Source organism: Spinacia oleracea, chromosome 3, assembly GCF_020520425.1.
Source record: "Spinacia oleracea cultivar Varoflay chromosome 3, BTI_SOV_V1, whole genome shotgun sequence".
NCBI lineage: Eukaryota > Viridiplantae > Streptophyta > Magnoliopsida > Caryophyllales > Amaranthaceae > Spinacia > Spinacia oleracea.
In genome coordinates this window covers 8,821,950-8,837,227 of record NC_079489.1, presented here as the reverse complement: position 1 = coordinate 8,837,227, position 15,278 = coordinate 8,821,950, and the positions used below count along the sequence as shown (strand labels likewise).

The following is a 15,278-nucleotide window of genomic DNA, read 5'->3' as shown; positions in this document are numbered from 1 at the left end:
GGATTCAACCCAAGCTTATTCCTTGGGGTGTTAATCGAGCGAGTCGATCACGAGTAATGGAGTGTTCAACTCGTCTCGACATGAAATTTCACGTACTCAACTCGTACTCGTGCTCGTTACTCGTTAGGCTTGATGCTCGATTCGTGCTCGATTCGTGCTCGCTAGAGTTTATCGGTGCTTGACTAGTGCTCCCTAAGCTCGAGCGCTTGCTGAACTTAACCTAGAAAAAAAAAATCAAATTCCTTTATTGTCCAACTTGACAAGAAATCACATCTGTCCATAGCATAAGGCCCAACTCCGACTATGGCCTCAAAAATTCACCCGAAAAATATTCCTTTATTTAGTACGGAGTATGGTTATACAAATTCTTATTTACGATGGGTGTTAACTCAAAATGCTTAAAAGTTAAACATATATATGTAAAAGTGATCTATTTTTCTGTGATAAATTTTTTTCATTTTAGTAAAACTTATTTCTTCAAAATAATTAATAATGTATAAAATTAATCATTTAACCCTTTAAAATATTTATCTATCAATTTTTTTTTTACAAATATAAAAGTTAATCAAAATTAGGTTAAAGTTACAAAAAAAAAAGGTTAAAGTTATCTTGGTGTACAATAAATTTATTCTACACCTTGTGCGCACAAGACCTTTTGGTAATGTTATTAATAGATTTTAAAATACCAACTCCTTATTTTATAAAAGAAACCAAATTATTTTTCAAATGCACATAAATCATTTTAAAAATATCATCGAGCTGCTCATGAGCTTATCGAGTAGACCACAAGCTTGCTCAACGTGTGCTCGTTAAAGTTCCGAGCCAAGTCGAGTTCGAGTGGAGTTTTGGCCGACCGTTGATCGATTTAAGTTTGAGTTGCTTGCGAGCCGCTTAGCAGTTTAGCACCCGTACTTTTCCTATAATCACGCACGCAAAAAACACTACTACTACCATTAAATTGGTTAAACGAATTGTCTAGAAACCAAGTCACTGTTTATGCCTGAAAGATGGAATATCAAACAAATTTATCTTAGACCCAACTTAATTATTATACATGCATATCATGTGAATATGTACGTGGATGTAAAATCTTGATACCCGACCGACCGACCCCCTATAGATATAATCGTACGTTAAATAGTTGAATTGATATGATATTTGACGGTAAGGTCCCGGTAATATGGTTTGCACAAATTCTTATTTACAATGGGTGTACAATAAATATTGTACACCGAAGTAAAAGTTGACTTAAAATGTTTTAAAGTTACATTTATATATGTAAAAGTTATGTATTTTTTAATGATAAATTTTTCATTTGAATAAAAAATTATTTCTTCAAAATCACTAATAATGTATAAATTAATCATTTAACCCTTTAAAATGTTTATCTATCAACTTTTTAATTTTATAATATAAAAATTACAGAAAAATAGGTTAAAGTTACGAAAAACTGCATAAAAGTTATCTTGGTGTACAATAAATTTATTGTACACCTTGTGTGCGCAAGACCTTTTGTATTATTTGCGGTGGTGTCTAATTGTCCTCTTAACTTCTAAATCATCTGCAATAATGACACAGTAAGAAAAACCAAGTCCGGACTTCGTTGGAGTCCACATAAAATAAGAGTAACTTTTATTGAGAATATAGGTAAATTTTGTACCGAAGTAGATAATAAAGCCCCATTTGATATCACTGCAAGTTTTTTATTTTATAATTTTAAAAGTGATACTTCGTATGATTTAAATTGAACAATAAATCATGAACTTTTTTTTTTTGAGAGAAAAAGCTAGCTAGTTCATTCATTAATGACCAAAGAGTCCATAAGTACATACGAGGATATTTCCTCGGGACAATGACGTTCCCAAATTTATTCTACCCCAAACGGAACTAGCCTAGCTAGGTGATGGGCTACAGCAGATACGTATGACTATTTTAAGTCATGAACTTAAAATAGTCATACGTATCTATAGTTGTACTCCGTAGTATTTATGTTAATATTAAAAACTGACAGAAAAAATAGCTGTTTTTTATTTTTTTTGGTTTCCATCAATTTGTCTTTAGTTTTCTTAAGAAATACTTCCTCAGTCCCCCGTTCTTTTAAGATGACATAATTTATACTTCATCCGTTCCGGAAATATTGCACAATTTGCTTTTTACACTATTCACATTAAGATTTTGGTCATTTTTTATGATTCGTACATAAGTAAATTTTAATCATGTAGGGGTCATGTTAGATTCGTATCGATTATTTTCTAAATATTAATTTTTTATAATTTTTACTTGCACACGATTTGAGAGATTAAGGGTCAGAGTAATGGTTAGAGGAGTAAAAGTCAACCATGGTGCAATATTTACGGAACGGAAGAAGTATATATATATATATATTTTTTTTTTTTATTAAGTATAAATCACAATTGATTGATGGTTAAACTAGATTATATAAATAGTGTTAAAAGTCAAATCATGTCATCTAAAAAAGAACGAATGAATTACAAAGCTGGAAACAAAAATGATGTAGGACAACCCTAGGCTCCTAGCTAGCATTGGCGGATCTAGTGTATAGGGAGTGGGGTCACTTGACCCCACTTGGCCAATTTTTTTTGCATAATTTTAGTTAATTTTCGACTAATTTGTATTAAAAAGTACCTAATTTAGTTAATTTCTCAGCAATTTTGTAATAGTGACCCCACTTAGTACAATTTCTAAATCCGCCACTGCTAGCTAGCTAGGGTTATAAAAGGGGAACTCAACCCAAGCTTTTTTCCTATCATCTCACACACTGACACACACAAAAATATCACTAGCATTAAATTGTTTAGTTCCAAATAATAGTATCACTACACTCGGTCACTCGATGATGAAAAATGTCCAGCTTCTTATGATTGCCATAATTGGTGCTGCAATGATGGTTACTGCTGGTGCGTCGTCGTCAACCGGGCAATCTGAAATACTACCGGAAATGCTCCCCGTTTATAACATTATGCTTCAAGAAGTAGCACTAGAGCTACAGGCAAAGGAGGGTGCTCTAAAGTGCGGCAAAACCGAATACCGGGGTTGCCACTTGCCACAGTGACGCCGAATGTTGCCTAGGATTCAACTGTATTGCAAGCGGGATGCCGATTATACTACCTCCGTTTCAGAAAATTCTTTACGCTTTGGAAAATGTGTCCAAAGTATAAAAACTTTGATCGTAAATTCTCACCATTATATACATCAAAACGTTACATGTACGATCTTGTTACATTGGTCTCGGTATGTATTTTCAGAATATCAAATTTTTATGATTTTTTGACTTACGAAATTGGATATATTAGTAGTTAAATATTGCATTGGAGTCCGTGCAAATAGTAACTGTAAAGATCTTTTTGAAACGGAGGTAATATATAGTAGCATGCCAACCCTGCGGCATAGCTACCGAAGCTTGTTATTTAGGCCGTGCTTGTTGCAATGGATTTCACTGCGTCCGCCCATCTTTGGTCTCACTTGTCGGTACTTGCTACAAGAATTAATTCAGATAAATTAACGTATACGTATACGTGTACGTGTACGTGTACGTGTACGTGTACGTATACGTATACGTATATGTGTACGTGTGCGTGTAGTAAGTAATTAAGACCTGTATGTGCGTACGTGCATATATGGATGGATTGAGATATTTGTGCAATTGATTATGGATGTACGTATGTGGTGCTTGAGTGTTCAGTTTCATTCTCTACCTAGATAAATAAAATGGATGGATTAGATCGTAGATCCCTCCCTTTATGTATAATTAGTTTTTAAGCCCGTTTAGTGAACGGACAATTATATAGTGGTTTGAGTGGGAATGTATGATTTATATAGAGGTGAAAGTTGAATTTTTTTTATTAATTAGATGGTGAATTTATATTGAATGTTAAAGACGGGGATGGAGTGGAAGGAGTTGAATGAATATATGAATTAAATGGTGAATTGATGTTGAAGGAGGAAGATGAAGTGGAAAATGGGTTGAAGCGGTAAAATACTTCGTATAACAAACAACAACAAAAAAAAATTGGAAAAAAAAAAAACAAATTTATGGATGAAAGATGGGGATGACACATGTCATCTAATCATCTATGGTTATCCTTTTTAAATACTAGGTATAAATTAAGTGCATGTACGTGTAGTAAGTAATTAAGGACCCGTACGTACGTCTCGTACGGAAGATTATTGTACTCCACGTTACTATTGTTATTTAATTCAACTTATTGCCTACTATATATGATCATAATCTTAATTGCAAGTATTTCTCAATTCTGATTTAAATTGGGATTTTGTTGAGATTCTCTCTCGACACTTTTCTCAAAATCAAACATGAGATTTTGGTTGAATGGTGTTGTTCTTGATCCTTCAAATCATAATTATGAGGTGTATCAGATTAATTTTGGTTATTAACATTCTTGATTTGTTCGAGTTAATTCGCTTAAAGGGGAAGTAGCCTTTAGGTATATTGGGAATGGGTGGTTCTTGATTCAGTTTTCTAATCCCTTGATAAAATTGATATTTGGTATAACTGTTCCTAGTTTGTTCAAGGGTTAAAACTTTGTTCTCGTTCCTTGGCGTACTTCCTCAAAAGCTTAATATAATTGAATTACTCAGGTTGGTCAATGGGTCAAAATTCCTTTCTTTCCCACTTAATAATGGTCATGGAGGTATCTCACTCAAATAGTAAGTACTACATATAGTCATATAGTGGCGGATCCACGTTAGGGTCGGGGGGACGTGCCACCCCGGGAAAAAAAACTAAAAATTAATAAAAACAATTAAAACTTAGTATATATATGTACAATCACGCATATAACACTCAAATGGGTCTTGTTATAGTGGTTAGCTAAGGAATTAAAGTTAAAAACTAGTTTTTAGCCCGTGCGATGCACGGAGCGCTGTGTTATTGTCTTGGGGGTGGGGGATTTGGGTTCGAATCCCCTCAAAAAGGCAGTTTGTCTCTTTTTCTTTTTCTTTTAATCGTTTATTTTGGGGAGTGAATAGTTCAATCGTTTTTCCTAATAAATTCATTGTTTGTATTTTCAATTTTTTTATCTTCTTAAATATCTACAAAAGTTAGAGCATTCCTTTTCTCACCTTTATATTAAGTTGGACTACACTTAAAATAAAGTTTCACTCCGACCAGACAAAATAAAATCAATTAATTACTTTATTTTATTTTATTTTGATTTTATTTTGTCTGGTCGGAGTGAAACTGTTTTTTAACTTATAGTGAGATATTTTTAAGAAAAACAAATCGTATCCCTTCAAGGCTCATTTTTGTTTCTCCTCCATTTGTACATCTTATTTACCTGCCTCTTTTTTTTATTATTATTATTATTATTTTTTTATAATCGAATTTTTTTTATCGTTTTTCCTAATAAATTCATTGTTTGTATTTCAAAAAAAAAAAATCAAATTTAAGGTCTTGCGCGCATAAGGTGTACAATAAATTTATTGTACACCAAATAACTTTTATGCAGTTTTTTTGTAACTTTAACCTAGTTTTTAATAACTTTTATATTATAAAAAAAAGTTGATAGATAAACATTTCAAAGGGTTAAATGATTAATCCTTTTATCACCAATTCTTAAATGGACTTGGCCCACACTAAGTTTATTGTGGACCATGCCTAAAAGAAGGTATAGAAGGTTAATACCTTGTTCCTAATTTATTTTGGCATATTTGTTAATGATTATTATGAAAAAAATATCAAATTGGTGTCGTAAATACATGTTGTGCTTGAATAATATGATTATAAGTCACAATTAACTTTTAAAAACATAGGTTACTGTTGTGGGCAAAATTACCATGCCTTCGTGTACCAATGAAGATGTGACACATGGCACGTATTACGCCCCCTAAGCAGAAACCATACGAAGACTAGTCCACAGCATGGGTATCAATCTACGTATCTACAATGTATATGTATTTGTATTTAAGAATGTATAAACGTATGTAATGTACCTATACCTGAAAAGGGGCCTAAGTAGTAGGTATTCCAAGTGGTATGAATAAGCATAATAGGCCCAAAAATCCCACTATTGCCAAAAGGGGCCAGGGAATTGTAAGGAGAAAGGACACATGTCCTCCTCCCATACCCTAGCCAATCATGTAAAGGGAATATTAGGTCATTCCCACAAAAACCTAGTACTATAAATAGTCTCACTTCCCTAGAAAAAGGGGTCACAATCAATACATTCAAGAGCAATTGCTGCTCTGCCTTCTCTCTATTTTTCTCTCTATAAAAATACAATCTTGTGAAATCCTTAGAAGTTACCGGAAAACCTCCAGGGTATCTCACCGGAAAAACCCCACAACAGTTACTATGATACAAAAAATAGTTACTATATCTAATAAATTTGTTATTTAATTAATTAAAGTAACTATATGAACAATAAAGGTCACTATGTATGTAAAAAGGGTGCTAAAGAAAATTATTGATTTTTGGGTCCACACTAATATTATTGTAGACCAGGTCCACGCAAGTATAATCCCCTAGGTAATTTTGTAAAAATTGAAGTTATTGTGCATGTTACATATATTTAGGATCAATTTTGTTCAACTTATTTCCATTTATTTTAGAAAAACAAGCTAGACTTAGTAAATCCAAATCATTTCAAATAAGATAAGTTCAGAAAAACAAAGACTATCCAAGAATAACTTATAACTAAAAAGTTGTGATAATTATATTATACTCCAATAAGTTCAGGTAAGTTCACAAAAATCAAGTAAAAGTCAGTCAATAGATCTTACACACACCCAATGTGTAATAAATTTGTTGTATATCGGGATTATATTCACTTTTATCTGGATAACTTTTGAACATTTATGAGTATTTTACCTCCGTTTTACAACAGTTATTGTATACCGGTATAATTAAGAATATATTTATATATCCTTATCGAATACTGTACTAAATTTAAACAATCGGATCGAATACGACTCCGTAATTCTAAACAATCGGATACACAAATTGTTGAACATATTGAAGTCAAAGTGAAGTCTCGCATGAAAATAAATATCCAATCGGGTCCGGGTCAGGCACTTTAAACGAATCATACATGTCGTGGCATGATCTAATTGGGTAGAATCCATAGAAGTGACGAAGAAATTAATTTTCTCTCCTTCAAAAATAGTCATTAGTTCATCTTCCGAAAATCAAAATCAAATTTTCAGCTGATATACCAAAAAATCTCCAATTTTTGGCCAAAGTGACACAATTGCAGGTAAATTCGATCTAATTTGTTGCCATCCTTTTCAAATTTTCACCATTAATTCTCGATTTTTGTTGATTTTTCGTCCTATTTCGTTCATTTCCCCCTAATTTTACCCCCCTGATTGATACACCCATTTAACAGATTACACAAATTTGTTCCCGTCATCAAAATCCCATTATTATTTTTGTGAAATTAACGAAATGGGTAGCATTTTTTTGGGTAATTTGATGAAAATCATCTAACTTTAGATGTCAAAATTTTATTTTGTTTAATTTTTGTTGTTTTTAACTTGATCGGTATGTGCAAGCTAGGGTTATGATGTAGATTGTTATTTGCAACTTATTGATTTTTTGATATGATTGTGAAACTGGGTTTTGTGATTGACTTTGGATCAATACTATTGTGATTAGGTTTCGCAAGATGGTGAGGCTAAAGCCATACGCCGGGCTTAGTTTGTTTGCAACAATTGCTGTTTTTTATCATGCATTTCATAGTAGAAGACAGTTTTATCCTGCTATGGTTTATCTATCGACGTCGAAGATTAGCTTAGTCATACTTCTCAATATGGGTTTGGTTATACTGTGTTCTTTATGGCAATTGGCAAAATGTGTGTTCCTTGGCCGGCTTCGAGAGGCTGAGGTTGAGAGGCTGAATGAACAGTCATGGAGGGAGGTTATGGAGATTCTGTTTGCCATCACTATTTTCCGGCAGGATTTTTCGGTTTCTTTTCTTGCTATGGTTGCCGCACTTTTATTGACTAAGTCATTGCATTGGCTAGCCCAGAAGAGGGTGGAATTCATTGAAACGACTCCGGCTGTACCCACATTGTCCCATGTTCGGATTGTCTCTTTTATGGGATTTCTTCTTTTCCTGGATAGCTTATTCTTGTACAGCTCATTGAAGTCCCTGATTGAGACAAAAACAGCTTCAGTGTCCATCTTCTTCTCGTTCGAGTAAGTCCATGCTCTTGATCCCCTTTTTTTTTGTAAGTGCCTGTTTTATTCCTATTCAATTTTTCAGTGGGTATGATTGTTCTTTGATTGCTTTTGTTAGTAGTTTTAATTTACATATACTAGTACTATAACTCAACCAGCTATTATCTAGTGTTGCTTTCTACTTCTTAATTTCTTATTGGTTTGGTTTGGTTTGGTTTGTTCTTTTACTTTGGGCTCCAGATTGTTTCTAAATATATCTCAAGTGTTCCTTTGGTAAATTCCTCTGCTGTGGAGGTTTTAAGTTTTAAGGACTCGATGTTAGAGCAAACTTTTAGCATTTTTCAAGAACTTTAATCTCATTCCAGATCATAATAATGACCCAAATGCCTTGAGCAAACAACCTATCTAGATTCCAGATTAGGTTTAAGGGAGAAATTGGGGTTTGGGGGGGTAGGTGTAAATGCTCACACCCTTCCCCGCAGATGCAAATATTTCGTTTGTGATAAACCCTTGATCAGATAGTGTGTCATTTTTCATATAAGCTATCATCTTCTGTCCAAAAATTGTTGCGAAAATTGTGTTCAAGATGTTCATATGATCTTAATTCTTCTACTACTTTTTAATGTTCCTCTACTGCAGAGGAACCCTGATGGGAATTTTGGTCTTATATTTTGTGCACTTCATAACCTTTCCTCTCTGGATATGTCTAATCTATGTATATATATATAATTTTTTTGGGAATAGTTGATGTCATCCATAATTAGTCAGTTTTCATCTATCCTCTGTTGTTGGAGCAATGGTAACAATTGCTCTTTGGTATATAATTCAGGTATATGATACTTGCTACAACAACTGTGGCTATGTTTGTGAAATACATATTCTATGTGAGCGACATGCTTATGGACGGGCAATGGGAGAAGAAGGCTGTGTGTACTTTCTACCTGGAGCTTATCCGAGACCTGCTGCATCTGTCTATGTACCTCTGTTTCTTCATGGTGATTTTTGTGTAAGTTTCCAGTTTAATTGGTTTTAAACCTGCAATATATACTATGTTGTACTAGGTGCTTCAATTTTGAACACGTCTCCTTGAAGATACGTGATTGATTTTCGATGAACTGTGTAGGAACTATGGTGTACCTTTGCATTTGATAAGAGAGCTTTATGAAACTTTCCGCAACTTTAAGATTCGCATTGCTGATTATATTCGTTACCGGAAGATCACTTCAAATATGAATGATCGTTTTCCAGATGCTACCCCAGAGGAACTGGACACGTAAGCTACTGGCTTTGTTTTTAGTATTGTTATTATCCTCATTAATTGAGTGTGCTGTTGTTCTGACTTCTGAGCTTTCTCTTGCAACAAATGCAGAAGCGATGTAACCTGCATTATTTGTCGAGAGGAGATGACTACAGCCAAGAAATTGAGATGCGGACATCTTTTTCACGTGCATTGTCTCCGATCGTGGTTGGAACGACAAAATACTTGTCCAACTTGCAGGGCCCTTGTTCTACCTCCTGAAACTGGGACAGTTACAGCGGGAGGGCCACATGGACCACACTCTGGTGCCCATCAATCTGGTAAATATACTTTTCTGTTGAATATATTATGCAGTATCCTAGATTAAAAGCCACCAGCAAAACAAATTAATGAATGAAATGATTGCAAGATGCATATATATGGTGGCTATAGAAGCCCTCAGTAAATGTTCTTTCTTGTAAGTTGTAACTTTGTTGCATTCACTGGTAATGCTGACTGTGTTTCATGATTCTTCAGCTTCTACCAATACACCTGGTCTAGGGTCAACTGGTGGTACTGTGACAGACATCCCTTTGAGTGGTAATCAGGCTAGGCTACAGGCTGCTGCTGCAGCAGCAGCAGTTTATGAGAGATCTGTTGTTTACCCTTCGGCAAATTCATTAGTATGGTAAGTTCCTAATATCTCTGTTATCCGATATTTACTGAGTAGTGTTAAATGTTCGCATAAGTATCACACATATGTTGATGAGGAATGATACATGTCATAGTGGAATTATCACAGAATCAACTGAATGAATTCTTGCTGTCTGCTGGTAAAAGTAGTTATTGTCTAAACATTTTAGTTACCAGTCTCATCACTCTGTGTTTGGCTGAAGATTTTAGTAGCAGCTTTAACTTTTGGCACCATTAACCTGTTTTGAGTGAATGGTTTTGGAAATCCTCTGAGTTGAGTTGAGTTGAGTTTAGTGGCTTTTGTACTTTAGTTAATTACCTTTAGCTCAACCTTTTTTTTTCCCCGCCTGGTGGGACCTGTTAATCTTGGTATTGGGAGTATGAAAATTTGACACCACTAGGAACGTAGTCGTGCTAGTTGCCTCATTATAATGTTAAAGAGTTGCATATACTAGAAACCCTTATTTTTATGTGTTCCGTAATCCATATGAAGCCTGTCAACATGGTTACTAATTATCACAGGGCATGCTAATTCCATTGTCACATGTTAGTCCTTAAGTATGGCTTAGCAGGAGTGCTGGCTGGTTTTGCTTGAAATGTGCAGATGTCTACTGCTCATTTGACCGGAAATTGTTGATGTCTTAATTTTGAGTTTTAAATGTTTAACTAATGCTCTAAAATGTGAGGATTTTCATTTGGGGTGCTCAGTTGTTTAAATAGCTGTATTTCTGACCTCCTCCACCATGAAGACCATGAGAAATCATTTACAAATTAAGTCTTCTCCTTATCTGCAGGTGCCCCGGGTACGCTGTACTTCCACAAGTTAATGGTTCTATGCCTGGCTCAAGCAATGCAAATTCTGACGAGGGGGAAGGTCCAGTTGGACAACTTCAGCATCAACAACTGATGCCCAGTGGGGAAACGAGTTTTCCCTATGCGCAGTTGCCTCCTTTTACTGCTTCATCTATCCAAGTACCTGGTACTGAGATGTTGAGTGAGGGAACCAGTCATCTTACTGTCGAAACTCAGAGAAACTTCCTTGAGCATCAAATTCAGGTACTTTTTTTACAACTGAACTAGTTAAACTCAGAGAAACATCTTTAATTATATAAGTCTTCCCTTCGCTTTTGTTGGTTCCTTGATTATACTGTTTCAGTGTTTTGTTACTTGTTATGTGTCACCTTATTTGAATTTTGCTGTTAGTATTTCCTGTCAATGTGGTTACTAATTCCAATTGTCTCTAGATACTTTGTGTGCGTGGCTTATACCGGGACTTGGTTTATTCATTGTGACAACTAATCAGGGCCCTTACATGAGTTGTCCTTGTCATACACCAACGCTGTAAGCCTGAAACGCGTCTATTTAACCAATTATATAATTTATATCATCACGATATAGAATTAGATTAATGACACCAATGCGGCATCCTATGTAAAAAGGAGTGCTATCAATAGAAATCATGATGGCCTCAGACTGTAATACAATTTTATCCATGAAGTCAAATAAACTGGGTTTGACAATGCAACAAGTCTTCAATTTTGCAACATCTGCAAAATAAGAATCAAAATCCTTGATATGGAGAAGATCTGCCTGCGAAAATATGCTGGTTTCTTTCTTTTCAAGTACAAGACAAGATTGCTAAAGGAACAAGTTTCCTTATTTCATCATCCTCTGTTTCCAAGCCCTGATCTATATCTTTAGAGTTTGGCTTACAGTATGCACCCAAGTGCCAACTGATCCCCCTTTTTTTGGTACTTGCCTTGTGATTAGTGCCATAAAGGAAGTATTCTTGAATACTTCCTTTCTTTTTTTTTTTCGTTGCCAAAAGAAGGAAGTATTCAAGAATTCGGTGACAAATGTGAAGTTTATTTACATTTCTTTATACACACTAGCTACATCGACATACTAGACTAAAGTTTCTCCTTCGGTGCACATCCTCTGTTGAAATTTTAGCTCTGACTGCTATTTATCAGGACAAACGTTTAGGCCTGTACACTACCTCTCAGTTCAGAATAGACATAGACCATAGTGATCCCCTTTTAGAAACTGACAGATATCTTAAGAAAAAAAGACCCATTTTATTATATTGTTTAATACAAGTGATTATCCTTCAAACTTAATTTCCTCAGAAAGGGACGCCATTGACTTGATTATGTAATCTGCTTTAATGCATATGATTGCTGTTTTGTTATGCACTTATCACTAGTTATTGACAAGCTTGTCAAACAATCTTATTATGTCTGTATAAGCCTTCAATGCTATAAGATGATAAATCTGTGCATTATTATCCAACATAAACCTTAGGGCTTTTGGATGAGAGTTAATTCAACCTTTCTACAATACGAAGATGATTATGTTAGGATCTCAAATCCCAACACTATTATTATCATCTTATGTATCAGCACATGATTTGTGGCCTTTGTTGGCTTGATGGTAGGACAATAGAGCATCGAGCTGGGAGGCTGGTATGTTAATATAACATGGAACATTTAAACTAGTATTTTTCCACTACAACTAGTAATAACGAGCCAATATTCACGATTCTCTTTTTGGAGAGCAAGTATTATTGACGTGTAGAAATAACAAAATTCTTGCAACTATGGCACTTTACTATGTATGACCTGTTATTTTTAATGACCAACCGTTTTTTTTTTCACGGTCTCTTCCACAGATGTTACAGAGTCAACTCGAGAACCTGCAGAAACAGCAGGGTGACAAAGGTGCCAGCTCTAGCCAATCAGCATCCTCGATTACCAATGTCACAACTACGGAATCATCTTCAGATGCTAATTCTCACACAAATATTCAGCAATCAAATTTGTGATTTTTCTCTGATGTGCACAATTTGGTAAGCAAACCCGAGTACAAGAGTGAGTTTGCAGAGTTGAAGGGTCAGAACTCAGTAAGGAATAGATCTGACTACAACATAGTGTACCAATCATGTTTGTAGCTGGTATAGATGCTTAGTTAATTTCATTTGAGCCGGCCGGAAAAAGCCCTTTTCATTGTGAAAATTGATCACATTATTTATGATGACTTGTTAAAGGTCTGTACATATAAAAAGAAGAGAGGGTGTTACAAGATGTATAGGCCTGAGTTATGGAGAATTTTGGGTTATGTAGTAGTATTCTCCAAATTGTTTCTGTAATACATTTGTCAATTTCGGCATCTTAGATGTGTATGTTGCAGGACCTTAGATTCTTCTAAGCTGTATTGTGTTCAATTTGGCAAACATTCTACTGATCTTACTTGTGATTTGTGAATTATTGGTTATAAGAAATATCGGGTTCTTGAAGCCAAGAGTCGTATATATCATCTTCATCCCCTTCACATGAAAAAAATGTGACGCACTTTTCTAAGGGGCGCCCTTGTGTTTTTTACGATTCCAAGTTGTACCCATGCTTTTTAAAATTTCCACGTGGTAACCCTCTACTTTTCTAAAACTTATTTAATTTATCCCAATTTATTACATTATATTAAGACATATATTAGGAATGACACGTGACTGGTGGAAAAAAAAAATCTGCCAAAACTTTTTCTTTTCATTTTCTTATTCATTTGTTTGTTTTGATACCTTTTTATGGAAAAGATTCAGTATGTTTGATTAAAAGTTTATTATTCTTTTAAAAATATGTCAAAAGATTCAGTATATTTGACTAAAAGTTTATTAATCTTTTGAAAAGATTCAGTATATGTTTAGTTACACAAGGATTCTCACAAAGATCTGGAATTGATTATGAAGAAACTTACTCTCCTGTGGTGGTTGCTTAATAATAGTAGTTGGGTCATAAAGGTTGGATTATTTAGAAATATCGCATAGGTATGCTTAATTAAAGAAAATCGGGCAAAGGTTGGATTAATAATTACAAATTTTCCTTGAATTTGTTGCAGGTAACCGGTCATCCAGGCTTAATAATAGTAGTTGGGTCATAAAGGTTGGATTATTTAGAAATATCGCATAGGTATGCTTAATTAAATAAAACCGGGCAAAGGTTGGATTAATAATTACAAATTTTTCTTAAATAAATACGTCAGGAAAACGCAAGTGTATCCCTTAAATAAATACAGGGGGAGTATTTATTATCATTCTGGCAATAAGAGAATGACTTGATTTACGATTAATGGATGTAGTCACAGCCTACTTGTATGGGCCACTGGATAATGACATTTATATGAAAATCCTAGAAGTATGTAAGATGCCAGAAACAACAAATTCTAGTTCTCAAGAACATTATTGCATAAAATTAAATAGATCTCTTTATGGATTGAAACAATTAGGGTGTATGTGGTGTAATCGCCTGAGTGAGTACTTGGTAAAATAATGTTATAAGAATGACCCCATCAGTCCCTGCATTTTTATAAAGAGATGTTGGGGTAGGATTTGTAATAATTGCAATGTATGTTGATGATTTAAACATTGTAGGAACTCCTAAAATGATTTCACATACAAAAGAATATTTGAAGAAAGAATTTGAGATGAAAGATCTTGGAAAAACAAAATTTTGTTTGGTGCGACAAATTGAGCACATAAAGAATGGAATCCTTGTGCATCAAACAACATACACAAAAAATGTGCTAAAAAGGTTCTCTTTGGATCAAGCACATCCGCTGAGTAGTCGAATGGTTGTAAGATCACTTGATGTGGATATAGACCCATTCCGCCCTCGAGAAAACGATGAAGAAATCCTTGGTCCTAAGTGCCATACTTAAGTGCAATAGGGGTATTGATGTACCTTGCTAGCCATAAGAGACCTGACATACCATTTTATGTGTATTTGTTAGCAAGGTTTAGCTCATGTCCAACTCGAAGGCACTGAAATGAGATAAAACATTTACTTCGTTACCTTCAAGGAACGAAAGATATGGGTTTATTCTTTTCTAACCAGTGCAAGGAAGACTTAATTGGTTTTGCAAATGTAGGGTATTTGTTTGATCCCCATAATGCTCTATCACAGACAAGATATGTGTTCACATGTGGTGGTACTGCCATTTCTTAGTGTTCCATGAAGCAAACTATTGCAGCTACTTCTTCTAACCATGCAGATATTTTAGCTATCCAAAAAACTAGTCGTGAATATGTATGGTTAAGGTCTGTAATTCAACATATACGAGAAGATTGTGGCATATTCACAGGGAAAGAATCCCCAACAGTTATTTATGAGGATAATGCAGCATGCATTGTACAACTCA

The 15,278-nt window shown here is 34.6% G+C and overlaps 1 protein-coding gene across 2 annotated transcripts; it reads left to right on the top strand.

Annotated features, from left to right (window-relative positions):
• Positions 1-7,075: 7,075 nt before the first annotated feature.
• LOC110786095 (ERAD-associated E3 ubiquitin-protein ligase HRD1B) lies at positions 7,076-13,383 on the top strand. Of its 2 annotated transcripts, none has more exons than XM_056838584.1 (8): positions 7,076-7,232; positions 7,634-8,176; positions 8,988-9,164; positions 9,282-9,431; positions 9,528-9,736; positions 9,957-10,083; positions 10,883-11,144; positions 12,760-13,383. In XM_056838584.1, the coding sequence occupies exons 2-8, from the start codon at positions 7,644-7,646 to the stop codon at positions 12,910-12,912; spliced, it is 1,611 nt and encodes a 536-aa protein (XP_056694562.1). In that variant the 5' UTR covers positions 7,076-7,232; positions 7,634-7,643; the 3' UTR covers positions 12,913-13,383. The 2 variants fall into 2 exon arrangements, with proteins under 2 accessions (XP_056694562.1, XP_021846303.1); XM_021990611.2 differs by having other exon boundaries at positions 7,077-7,232; positions 9,933-10,083.
• Positions 13,384-15,278: the final 1,895 nt, after the last annotated feature.